Raw genomic sequence first — 13,981 nt, 5'->3', positions numbered from 1 at the left:
ATGTGAGAGCTTATTATTACAGGTATTGTATAAATGCAAATCAATCTATTTGCAAAAGCTGGAAGTCAAAACTACTAATTTAGAATTTAAATGACTTGTGTAAAATTCGTCCTTGCTGATATGACATCAAGGTTAAATTACAAGGTATTTGCACCTTAACAGTTTTGTATGTTTTCTGTCACATGTGTAGGTTCCAGATCATCAAGCAAAGGTTAATATCAGACAAAGATAATATGACTAATCATTAAAAAAAACATTGTCCAAATGATTTATTTTGGGAAAGTAAAATAACGATTCAAATCAAACAGACAATAGGTGAAAAACACAATCTCCCTCTTATTAAGTCATGAATGGACACAAAGGTTAAGTAGAGTTTCAAACACCACACCTGTACCTGATTACAGCCAATCTTGCAAAATCGAGAATATCTTAAATATAACCTGAGGTAGATGATAGCCTATAACCTACTTCATGTAGATATCTTAATCTACATGATGTAGATTCAAAGATCTACTTTTAAAAATATCTGTATTGATTTCTAGTAACTGTCTCCTATAGTTGCAATATCAATAACCAGATAAGTCTTTACATCACAAGAAGGAGCTGGAACACTAATTACCTGAAAGTGAGTCAGTACTTTAGTGACTTCTTCTTATAAATCCAAAATGGGAATGAATAGTATTGCTTACATTTATCTTTGTTTATCCTACTTAAAATTGTGTTTGTCTTCAATTTTGGTAGTTAAAGGGAAAATCAATGTATCAGTATTTATAGTATTTAGAAATTATAAACTATATAAGAAAAATAAATTAATTTTATGAATGAATTTGACTTTTTTATTTAAAGTCTGTGTAGTTTTAGCAATTATGAAATATTTGGATAAGCACACTATTAACTCCATTTCAATACTTAAAAGAAATGAAATAAACAGCAAAAACCGTCCATCTGTAATATTATTTTGCAACCTAAATTATGTATGGTCACTCTTCACTTCCCTCTGAATAATGGCAGTGTATTCTGTGCATATTTAATGGCCTAAGAATGTGGTTTAAAGTAATGGTGTCATTTGCTACAAGTAAGATACATTTAAAATCAGTGAAGATCTGATTATCTAAAGAAAAGTAACTTTGTTCAGCAAGTTACTGAAAAAAGTCACACGGCCATCTATTTAAATTAAAACGTTTGCTTCTTTCCATTATATTATATCACAATATACACATTAGATCAGGGTTTCGAAATTGTAATCAAAAAAATAAGATGTGGCAAAAGGTTTTCTCCTGCTGTGTCAGAGTTTCAGTTTGAAGTTGTGAGACGGAAGAAAAAGCCAGCTGCTGCGTAATGAGCGTCGATCACCAAGGGGGGCTGTGTGACAGGTGACGGGGCTGGTTAGAGGAGACCGAGCGCTGATGGTGAGGTCATCTCTGTCTTACCGTGGCCTGCTGCTTTTCAGCTTTCTCATTTGCCTCATCCAGCTGCTTCTGCAGGGCTGCCTGGAGGGACTTCATCTCCTCTCTGTCAAGTGGCAGGGAAGTGAGAAACACCCTGTTAGCACATCGTCCTTACACTCTCCGAGCCCTTTACTACACTACCTCTGAATGGTTTTCTAAAGCACACTCCTTTGAGAGAAAATAGATTTTTGTGTAGAAACAAATACTAGTCACAATAAAATATTTTTTATTTTGTAGAAAATAAAAAAAAACAACACTTGATTTAAGCTAATTTAATCACAATGTTGGTAATATTGGTAGATTTCCTTAACAAGTGTTTATCAATCTTTGGGGAAGAAAAATCAGCATTTCCTAACTAGTAAAAGTGCAAACAGTTGAGGCGTGAACTGCTTTTGACATTTGTGCATATCAAAACAAATGAATGTTTTCTCTGCTCAAAATACATATTTAGTATTTGGTTTTCTTACACTGTCTAGCAAAAGAGTTCAAAACCTCTGAATGTTTATACATTTTTTTATAGTAAAGCAAGAAATTAAAGTGTATTTGTCTCAGTTTTTTAGAGCAGCAAAAAGTAGCACAATGCCAAACAGGAAAGAAAAGAATTAACATTTTCAAATGTTATTACAAATAAACCCTGAAGTGTATGTCATGCATAACTATTCAGCCCTTTTTTTTCTGTATCCTGATTTCCAAAGATCTGACCAACCAAAAATCAAAAGCTTACACTTTAAAATTAAGAGCAGTGTTTCTTCTTTTTTTCTTCTTAACGTGTCCTGGTGCTTTTATGGATTCCAATAAGACAGATGATAAGAACAAGATGCAAACCTTATTCGGATTAGGGAGTCTGGGCCACTCTTCTGGAGCCAGGCTTTGACTCTTGGGGCTCAGCCTGAAGAATATACAGGAAGTCCCCTCTATGTGGGTCACCACATGCAGGTAAGAACGGATCAGTTGCCATGCAAGTTGAATGACAAGCAAAAGCGTGGTGGGGATTCTCAGCCCCCAGCTGAGTGTCTTGATTGAGTTTTCTACAGTGAGCAAGACAGATGCCCCTTTGTGACTTCAGGTTGGAAGAAGCAAAGGTTCTGAATGTTGGCTATGCTTATTGTGCTGGCAGCATAATCTGGTTTTAGGACATGGAATTTCACCTCACTGAGGTGCCAGAGTTGTTGTGTCGGGTTGAGTAGTCCCAGCAGGAAATAACAGGACTCACAGCTTGAGCTCTGAAATCAAACTCCAGGAGAAGAGCTGGACTCACTCCTACTCCGAAGTTGCCCAGGGAGAGAGGTGTCAGGTGGGGTGGGGATGCTCATATTTCCCTATGAGAGTGTCTTGATTAAGCGACAGGGTCGCCTCTTTGCAACTTCACGTTGCAAGAAGCAATATTCTGAAAGTTATCTGCACCAATGCATAGAACAGCATTTCAGATTTCCAGGCCTTTTTGGAGTTTCTGACCAGAACCCAAGCAATGTTCTAATGATAGACTTGTTGCTGGGAACAGAATTTCCATAGTAAACACTGTTTGAGCACAAAGTGGTTCATAAGTTTTACACCAGGGGCCGTAATAGGCCCTTCATTAACTGGCAAGAAGAAAGCAACAGCACCCTTAATAGATCCTGACTGCAGTTTGCCATAATCATTGTATGGAACAAAGCTCAGATGAAATGAAAGCAAAACAAAGATTTTTAGTCAACATGTAATAAATATATGTGTGGCAGAAAATTAACTCTGCACCTCACCTTGGGCAAAGCTTCCACTTGGTAAGTTGGCATGTTGGCAGAATTATGCATTGTGGAAATTGCTTCTTTGCATGGGGAGTTAAACCTCACAATTGTTATTTACGTCATTTTATTGGAGAATACAAAATCTCTAGGAAATTACATTGAAGTTTTATTTATTGAGGTTTGTGGTTGTAAGAAATGTTTAAAAGGGGTCTACAATGCAAAGTCCTATAAATAATATTTTTTCCACTTCTTTTTGAGCTGAAAAGAATATATTCAACCCAGTTCTTGTTGTCATGAACTACTTCCATCATTTATATGAAATTCACTGTAGTAAACATGCACTGAGCTCAGTTTTGCATTAAAAACCCTGGTTAATGATATGTGAATTTAGACACTTTTGAAAGATACTTGATTTTTGCTTTTTCCAATGACATTTTATGTATTCTCTGGAATGCCCCACAGATTTTTTTAGCCTGCTGTGTGAAAACTATTTTTGCATTTATTATACATCTAGCATAAATGTAAATAGGTGTTATAATGCTGAGGCTATTTCTGTACTGTTTGGTTTTCCTGTGCACAGATAACAGCAAAGCACAATGAATTATATATTAAGTAGGCTGGTGATGTGAATCCGTGCTTTTAAAAAATGCTTGTAGAAATCACATCACAAGAGGCAGCCAGGTTAAATTCAAAAAGTCTGCTAATATTTCTAAACATCGCTTTAAACTTAAAAGTACATAAGGCATAGGGAAAAAGTGGTGTAATGAATCTGTAGTACCTTTCAAGATAACAGCAACAGTCACTTTGTAAAGGATCTTGATGCACACATATTTCAGATGCCAATGCTCTTGTCTTTTAGCGCAAGACCAGTAAACCATTTTTTCTTTAATCAGTAATCAGTATAATATATATGCCAGTATCTAAGACATGGAAACAGTTTGAGGCACAAATAAGCAAACATTGCCTACGCTGACAAAAGGGATACACATCTCTCTATTGAGCAAATAGCACATGTTTTTATAGTAGGTTCAATCATAGTCGAGTTAATTGTTGATAATCAAAACATGGAATGTTATGTTCCAACCATGAGTGTCTTTTCTGTTGGAAGACATCCCCAAACTGTGACTGTTCTGTCACAGTTTGGGGTAAAATTATTTTCAGAAAGCAATCAAATCTCTGTTAAGAGATGTCAGAAATAAATGACTTGCAATGAATCATCTGTCTGCATCTGCCATAATGGAGTCAGCAAGTAATTGCTCTTGGCAGCCGTGGAAATCCAAAGGTGGATTAATAACACCCTGAAAAAAACTATGCCTTCCAAAATGCTAGGTAAGCAACACTGATCCAAACTGCTGCTTTATAGTTTTTAGCTTGATGACATGTGAGAGCTGCCATGTGATGGACTATTGATTGGCGATCAAGATCTTGCTCACAAGACTTCTATAGCTTTTCAGAGAGCATGTGAGGTGACAAGTGACTCCTAATCATGAACAGACTCATTACACACTTCATTAATCAGACGATCCTAACTGGTAAAAAAAAAAAAAAGCCCCCTAAATCACAGATGGCTTCTCATATGTTGGGGGAATAAAGACTGAATAATCATTTTTTATGTACACTAGTTAGTTTATTATTTTTCAACTCCTGCTTGCTTCTTTCTCTACCATAAATAAACTAGACCACACCATCAATTACAGTCAATAGCATCAGCTACTGTATGCAGTTGAAAGCTTTTTTTTCTATTCATATTTAGATTCTTATTGTAAGCTCAAGGAAATGAAATACACAAATCTCATTAAAAAGATTCTGTAACTTTAGAATTTATGTTTAACATGTAACATTCATCATTCAACTAAAGAAAATCAGATTTTGTAAATGTACTGTTTTATTGGCATCGTTTTTCACTGAAAATTGGAAAAAGCCAACATGCTTCAAAATTACTGATACTGAAAGTAGTTACTACTCCAAAACCTGAAAACCAAATCAGATAACTCAGTGGAAACCAGACAAAACCACCGACTGAATGAAGGATGTTCTAAAGGTTCCTAGGAGAGTCTATCATTTCATTATGGAAGCTGGTTGTTTCGCCCACTTCATAATTTTGTACTTTTGCATCTTCAATTATATACAAATCAAAAAGGGGAGAAAAACAAGTGATCTTTTACAGAATGTTCTGTGATGACCACGCATCACTTTGTTGGGGTTGCTTAGAATCAGCTCTGACACATTTTGTTATATAATTCAATCACAGTCTTTTAAAACATTTTTTATGTAAATAGCCTCCACCAGTAAGAGGTGATTCATGTTTTTTTTTTTTTTTCAGCTGTCCTAATGTCTCATATTTAATAAGAGTAGACTCAACTGTGATCAGAAGTCCAATCAATAGAAATGTAAGATCTTGGAAAAATTGTGAGCAATATGGATCCTGATGGATTTATATTGTTTGTGAAAATGTGTTTAAAATCCATCAAAATGTAAATGTTTTATCACATACATGTAATTTGGTTACAGTACTCATAAAATATCCTAACTTGTTTGAGGACAAACAAGTTTGACGATTTGAAGGGATTCTACATAAAGGACCAAAACATAAAACAAAATCAAACTGCAATAGTAATGTACTACAAAACTGCATTTTGAATGGGACACAAAATCCTCTATTTAGTTTCATGACTTTTTAAAGAGTCTATGAATACTAAAAATCTAATAATAAAAAAAGAGATCAAATTTTTGTAATTTGCATAAACAGCCAAAGGAGATGGAGGAATAACTTTGGGAAAACAGTCAAGGGACTCAAAAGGATAAACATCACTCACTCTATTTATCAGGGTTACTTCTATCACTCAAGCCCTCCAGATCACTCATGTGTCCTGTTATTCCCATGGTAAAATATTATTTTTCTATAAATCCCTCTTCTGTGGAACAGTGTTTCATGGCTTCTGTTAAAAGCAAACTAAAGACATCTACTGAGTTGACACAAGTTAATTCTTACAGGCTGCTTAAGTACATAAAACAATGGTTAGACAAAAGAAACATATGAAACAGGTGTCATATGACAAATTGACAGGAAGCCATTTATGAGGATGGGTTCAAACTTTTTTTTATGTCTTTTTGCATATATATATACAGTATCTACAAACTGAAACTTCCTTTAGATTTTTTAAATAAAATACCAGAAAAAATAGCCTCAAACTCTTAAAATCTACCTAATTTGTCGTATTATTATTTTATTGATAAATATAAATATAATTTTGCAAATCATAGCAGAACACATTGCAAATTAGGAGACAATGATCAAGATCTCCTTTCTAAATCATCCATGGTGCCCAGTTTTACCTTTGTTTGTGGCTGAGCTCCAGAATCCTTTGCACATCCTTCTTGGCCACTGACTCATCATTTTTCAGGGACTGAAAGAAAACAAAAGACACTATTTTTTCTCAAGCAAAGGCACAGTTTTCTATATTGAATGGCAATTCAAAGCGTCAAACAAGGACAAACAAAGACATTTGAACTGGCTCTGTTTAGTACACGTTTCCTACAATTCCCAGGGATTTAGTAAAGATGGACTCAAATCCAGTCGGTGTGAAAATGATCTGAAATGATACAATTATTGAGAAAAGTATTAAAATAATGTCCAACAGATGTGGAATCCTGTTGATGTCCCTTTTCTAAATTCTATTGCTTTTAACAATCTGTTGATAAATGTCCTAATGAGTGCACACACAGATGCACAGATTGGTTTCTGCTGGTGGCTAACCAGATTCCTGATGGGTAATTAGTAATTAGTGATATATTTGATTGCCCCAAAAGCCCTTTGAGATCTTATATTAGTTGAGAGTGGAGCCGAGAAGCACAGACTTCTGGGGTAAATCTGGAATCAAAGGGAGAGTTTGTTTTTAAAATATGCTTGAAAGTCTGTGCTAATTAACACAAGTCAATACAAACTGTCTTTTTTTTTCTCTCCCAAAGGAGGAGAACCAATGCACCCAGAGCATACAAAACTATGCTAACGATATTGATAGAAAAATATAAAAATTCAAGCAAACAGGTGCTGATGACAGTGGTTACCAGAACAACCAATTATTGCAATTGCAATTATTTCTAAATGAATATAGCTGATTAATTTCTATGTAATGTTCTGGTGGGGACGTTTTGAGTCACATGCGCTACATGCCATAAAGACTTCGACACACCAACCTAAATAATATCACAGTCATTGAAATGACCTCCAAATACCACAATCTGACTGAGCTTATGTACAGCATGACCCACAAAGGTGGCAACCCATCTTAATGTGCAGACTGAAGACTGCTGGAAACCGTCCAACTTAAAAAACAATTTTTTGTCTCTGTCTCTTGCTCCTGCCATCTGTTCTCATTTCTGTTTACAAGCAAGGCCAAGTTGATCTTGAATAAGTGTACTTAGTTGGGTGTGTGATTTATAAGTCCTTCATAAACATCTTTTGCAGACCACATACAGGCTCCATTACTCCTGGTGGCAGTGGCCTATTTTTATCAGAGGAAACATCCCCACACACTGCATGATTTACTTAGAGTTGATTGAAGAAAATCACACGAATTTCAAGGTTTTGATAAAGCCTCAATAATCCTTAGATCTTGGGACGACCCGACAATTGTGAGATTTTACTGGAAAAAATTTCTGGTTCAAGCAGAGCAACACAGTTTGGCGGATTTAATGGATCTGCTGCAATCATCTTGGATTCCGTTATAAAAGTACCCCATTAAAGCTTTTACTGTGGCATCTTTGCTTTGACAGGTTGGTTGTTATGGTTGTATCTATCCAATAGCAAGGAGGAAATACGCTCCCCTCCAAAGCTTCTAGATAATGCCAAACTGGAGAAGAGACACTTGTATGTTTTTTGTTTGTTTGTTTGTTTTTCTTTTGTACATTGCTCAAAAAATGCTTTCATAACATCACAACTTTAAACTGTTAATTAAGACATTAAAGAGAGGTAAAATTGTGTATCTCAAGAAGGGTTTATTTCAACATTTATTTCACCTTTAAAAATAAGCACAAACCTTTATTTTCTGTTAAAATAGTTTAATTTCTTAGCTTATTTGTATAGGGACAACTAAACAACTGCTCCTGAGAATTTTAGCTAATTTGGAATATTATAGAGGCATGCTTTTAGTTAAATAAATAGCATGAATAATATTATAAAACATTTGAGATGCAAATACAAAACAGAGTAACACATAACTCTCATTAAGACTGGTAAAATACAAATTGCATAACACCACATCCTTTTCCACCAAACTGAATTAAAAACAGAGGCAATTATTCTTGAAGACTATGGTCTTTCCAAAAGTACTGAATAAGTTTTAGTCTTAAATAATGTCAGTCAGAGTTCAGTAATTATCTGCAGGTAAAAAAAATAACTTGTTTAAGCAAACCAGTACCCAGTTTCACTCTTAAAGAATAGTCTTGTATTAAAGCCTATTAGGTAGTTTAATGGATGATATTTTAAACAAACAGCATGTTTGAATTATATCACAGGAGGGTTGTAAATCATCTCCTAACATCATTGTATTATGAATATAAAATTCACTGCATACAATCTTCTCTAGAGTCATTAGAGCTTATTCAGTCTACATAACTGGTTAATGATGTTCAGTCATATTTTATATTGCAGATAACACTAAGAAAACGTGACAACATCAAAACTGCTTTGAACTCAGAATTAACTTCTTAACAACATCACTAGGGCATGCTGCCAAGCAAAAATCCCCCTCGTCACGGAAAGTTTAATTATTGAGGTTGCTGACCTGGACCTAGAGGGCAACTTGTTAGAAAGATAAGCACTCACTCCTTTGTCTTTTGAAGAAACGTAGCACTGCTTTATTCTGCTGACGCTGATTTTGTTTGAAAAGTTAATGATATTTATGGAGATGGATCCTTAGCTCTAAAGCATAGATTTGTTCCACCGCCCAAATATGAGGGGTTTCCTTTGCCCAACCGCTGCCCTGCCAACATGCAGGAGCAGGTCCCCGGGCAAAGATGGGTGCCAGCTCTGCTTGCCTGGAGTGAACACACATCAAACCCTGTGTCCTCAATGATGGTGGCCAGACGACCTGAGGTTTTACAACTTTTAACAGACATATGAAAAACTCACAGCAGAGCTGGAAATACACACAATTCCAAATGGACTATTCTTCACTGGTATTAATTATGCCAGAAAATTTTAAAACATCAACAGTAAGAGAACGATGGTCTACTTATCAAGGTAGGTGGCATCTTTTCCACAAGCGTTTTTGATTTGATCACTGTGACTGCAAAATGTGACATAATTAAATTACCTGATTATATTAATTAATTTCCATTTACTTCAGGTGATAAACTTAGTCTTAAATAATTACCAGAATTTGGTATCTGAAAGTGAGATAATTGTTATGCAAAAATTCTCAGAACACTTTAACATCTAAATACTGAGCAATTTTAAAGTGTCCAAGGTTCTTTTATACCAACTTTTTTACTGCTAAGAGATACAGTACATCCAAAGTATATATCCTTTTCTTTCCTGCAAGATATGAAATCAGACTAAACTTATAAGGTTTTTGTTTGTTAAGTGATAGAATATTAAGAATATGCATCCATTTGTTTATAATTTATCCCATCTTGCCCTTACAAAGTTGCTGTGCAAGAGGCGGGATACATCCTGAACATGGTGTCAACTCTTATTTTACTTTCATCAAAGTCAAAATTTTGCATACTAAAATTACAAAGTCTTCAAATAACTCAGAAAAACACTGATGATTACGTCATGACTTAGTAAACTTCCTCTAGGGTGATAAAAAAACAACTTTGAAATTAAATGGAGGTACAGCTGTGAAAGAACGAACTGAAGTAAAAACAGAAGCAAACCAGAAAAAAACAAAAAAAAACATAAAAAACTAATGAACACTAATAACAAAACCCAAAACAAATCCTAACACTTTGATGATAGTTTGATACATTCTAACTGTTGTTGAAAACATGACAAAATAAGGAGTGGTAGTTTGAGATGTTTAAAAATCAATAAGGCTCCTAAATATACTGAAAAGCCATTGGAGGTCACTGATTATTAACAATAAATTGAAATGCTATTGAGATATATGTCTTAATTCTGTCATTATAAATATTGAATAATCTGATGTTGATTAAATGTCTATCAAGTCTTAAAACTTGATAGACATTTGAACGATGACATAAATTTTGTCTTTTATTTACTTTAGGAAATGAGTGACATTCATAACAAATGAAACTCGGTTTCAGAGAATGCTCTGAATTCGGATACTAAACTATTACTATGTAGTGCAACTCTCCTGACAGAGCAAAGCAGAGGAACGTCGTAACTGCAAGAGGTGATTGGGAAATTCAATAATTTAATAATTCAGGAAGAGCTAGCAGATGCTGATGTGGCAATCTGCTAGCTATCTGCTGCAATCTGGAGCTTTTAAAACTGAACCCGAGGCAAAGGAAACCCCTCATATAAAATAAAAAATTTATGAAGTTTACACTGTACAGAGCTGATGTAAACAACAACAAACAAAAATAAAAACTAAACCTAAGAGAACAACAAAAAAGTACAAGTATCCAATGAAATCTAAAGAACAAGACGGAATCAATAATTACAACTTCAAATAAACAAACAAAAAAACCAAACTGAAGCTAAATACTTATGATTTCAATTAAAATTTCCTTTTGAAATGTGTGGAGAATTTTGAAGAACAGATTGTGGAAAAATCTTTCTGTTGTAGCTCTGAAGAAGTTTTCATTTGTTATCATGTGTTTCTGCATGCCAAATCCACGTTAATTGGCTACAGCATTTTATGTGACGCTGTACAGTATATGTAGTAATGGTGTGTATTCTGAACTCAAAAACCCAGACACAGAAATCCAATTCTTTCAGTCACTTTCCAAAGCTTGTAGCCATAGATCAGGGTAGGGTCATAGATCGATTGCTAAATTGAGAGCTTCACCTTTTGGCTCAGGCAAAGCTCTTCACATATGATTAGATAATAATCATTTGGCTTACAGCATAATGATCAAAAAGCTAAGACAGAATTATTATTTTTTTCATCTTTGACCTACAACTCAAAACTACCAGCTGAAACATTGTGCAGAATTATAAAGAGAAGCAGTATGTTTCTCACCTGCAGGTTGCCTTTTATGCTGTCCAATTCCTTTGATGTCTTTGAGAGCTGATGCAAGATGCTGCTTCGTTCACTGAAGACTTCTTTTAGCTTCTTCTCCAAACCATCGTAGCTTTGTCTATCGAGAGTAGAGAGATTTCACGATTTAATGTTTGCCATGAGCTGAGGAAATTCAATCATCAGAGAGCTCTTGAGAGATAGACGTGTTTCAACTTGCAGTAAAACACTTACTTTTAAAATAAAAGAACATCAGACAGAGACAGACACTTGTATCTGTTCAGCAGAAAAGTATTGCATAATCAAAACTTTACGTTTTGTTTTATATTTACTGAAGCTTGAATTAAAAAAACAAACTGTAAAATACAAATCACTGGGTCATTGATCAATTACCTGTCACACTGCAACATTTTACAGAATTATTTCAAAAAATGGAACATTGTGTAGTGATCTGCACTAAAATGTTTTGTGCCAAAACATGTTTAACAAAAACTATTGAGAATAACTAAGCATGTTTATTTTGCTATATCTAACCAGCAAGCTTATGATAATCCTAAATGCTTTAATAGAAGGGAGCTTTACTTCCTTTCATGGTTGTTTGACCTAAAAAGGAGTTACTTAATTTTTAAACACTCAGAATACCGGAGTTTAAAGCTCAGACTCTTGAAGGATCTTCAGGTGACCAAAGCCCTATGTTGGATAGTATGCCAGTTTTTTTGAAAAAAACAACAAAAAAAAGTTATGTTGCTCAAAATGTTAGAAACAAAAGAGCTTTTGTGAACGTTAAGTTCTGTCATTTCTTTGAAGCGTATATCAATTTTGATAAACTCCTGCTCTAAATAATGCATACATGCTAAGAATCAGAGGGCGAACTTCACAGTATTCTACTTCATCGGAGTCAGGGAATTTTCTGTGTTGTCACCATCAATTTTAATTTCTTTTATGTTGAATTATCGACTGACAATTTAAGGAAAAAAATATCAGTGGTCTAAGAGTTTCCTAATTGGTTAGATATTTTTTCTCTGAATTATTCAGATTGAGAACGGTGACTTAAACTGTAGTTTCAGAATACTGACATGAGTAAGCAGTCTGCATAATTTAATGTGAGGTTAAGTGATGTTAGTATTGTGTGATTGCTGTGATATTTAAATTGGAGTCCCATTGTTTCTGTTTCAGTGATGCACATGTGTATCATTCATGCCATTTGAGAGCTGTGGCACTTATGTAGTATAATCTTTCAACATTTTCAAAAGAATCTGCGGTAGGTCGGCTATGTTGTGATGGAAATGAGCAGGTTACATTGACAAATGCATATTAAGGTTATGTAGAAGTTTTATATTCCTGTGGTATGGTGTCTTTCAATGCAATTGGAACTAAAAGAAAGTAGTGAGGGTTCCAAGGTTAAATTCTAATATCTAGAGAAAACTGAAAGAAGATTGAAAAGAAACTAAATAATCTGTTTACTTCCTGAAATCAATTAAATATCTGATTCATCTGAGCGTTATATAGCTTAATAAAGACAAATGGATAACAACTTTTTTTTTATACGGGACGCGTAGGATGTGATTACGTGAATGACAAAAAAGTGTAATACCATTAAGACGTAAATTTAATCCCACAAAAATTAACAGATTTGACTAAACTGATTCCAGTGGTTAATGTTAGCAGACATGAAATATCCTTCAGCCACCTCTTCAGTAGACAACAGGAAGCTTACATGTACAGCACTCCCACATTTATTGGCACCAACATTAAAGATGTAAGAAAACCCTTTAAACGTATTCCCTATATGGTCCCATATAAAACTAAAGGAAAGCTTCTGATACGGCATCCTTTAGTTCCATCGTATTTGTTCAGAGGTGGGAAAAAAATGCCTTAAGAACTTTTTTTGTCCTTACGCAGTCATATGAGTCCTGAATGATTCCATAAAAATGGATGCATCTTTGAAGTTTTAATTAGTAATCCACAAATCTCTTCTAACTCTTCAAAATATGAAACAAACCAGAATATAATATTCAAGTAAGGCAGACATGTGTTGATCTAGAAAAAGGTGGGAAACTGCAACAAGATAATGTGGAAAATAACACTAAGGACATTTACCCAACAGGAAGTAATTCTGTTTATTTTACAGGTTTTTCCATACTGTTACCAGGAATACTAAAATTGTCAAATGTCCTGAAAAAGAAACTGAGTTTCATCATGTCTTTGAAATAATTGAATACAACTTTCTTTATGTTATTTTTTTGGCTTCACACTAAGCAGAATATATGGTGTTTTTTTTTACAAATGAGTCTATATCTAATTAGTCTAATTTTATTCATCTCCTTCTCCACTCAGAATAATTATTTGCCTTGATTTCTGTGTATGGTACGTTTCAGCAACATGGCAGTTTGAAGTTCTATCTTAGCGTCAAAAAGGTATGAAGTATACAGTCAGCTTTTGCTTGAATAAATTCAAGCAAAAACCTATTTATAACTAAACAAAATCAAAATTAAAAAGGCATTCAAAGCCAACATACAACTGATTAAATGGGTCTCTATTTTTTTTCTTTGTGGACAAACTGGCAAATTACTTATATATGTTCCTAATACTTATTTTTGCTTACTTCATCTTTTTTTAACTCATTCTTGTGAACCAGAATTTGCCTGAGCTTCCTTTT

At 34.4% G+C, this 13,981-nt stretch overlaps 1 protein-coding gene across 1 annotated transcript in view; it reads right to left on the bottom strand.

The window, feature by feature from the left end:
- luzp2 (leucine zipper protein 2) overlaps window positions 1-13,981 on the bottom strand; it is a 161,492-nt gene that overhangs the window by 73,181 nt on the left and 74,330 nt on the right. The window contains exons 2-4 of the mRNA XM_028015199.1: window positions 11,326-11,443; window positions 6,509-6,579; window positions 1,431-1,512 (exon numbers count right to left, since the gene is read on the bottom strand). Coding sequence (XP_027871000.1) covers window positions 1,431-1,512; window positions 6,509-6,579; window positions 11,326-11,443 — 271 coding nt within the window. The remainder of the gene's footprint in view (window positions 1-1,430; window positions 1,513-6,508; window positions 6,580-11,325; window positions 11,444-13,981) is intronic.

This window comes from Xiphophorus couchianus, chromosome 4, assembly GCF_001444195.1.
Source record: "Xiphophorus couchianus chromosome 4, X_couchianus-1.0, whole genome shotgun sequence".
Lineage (NCBI taxonomy): Eukaryota > Metazoa > Chordata > Actinopteri > Cyprinodontiformes > Poeciliidae > Xiphophorus > Xiphophorus couchianus.
Note: the sequence above shows the minus strand (reverse complement) of the source record. Positions and strands in the feature narration are given on the sequence as shown.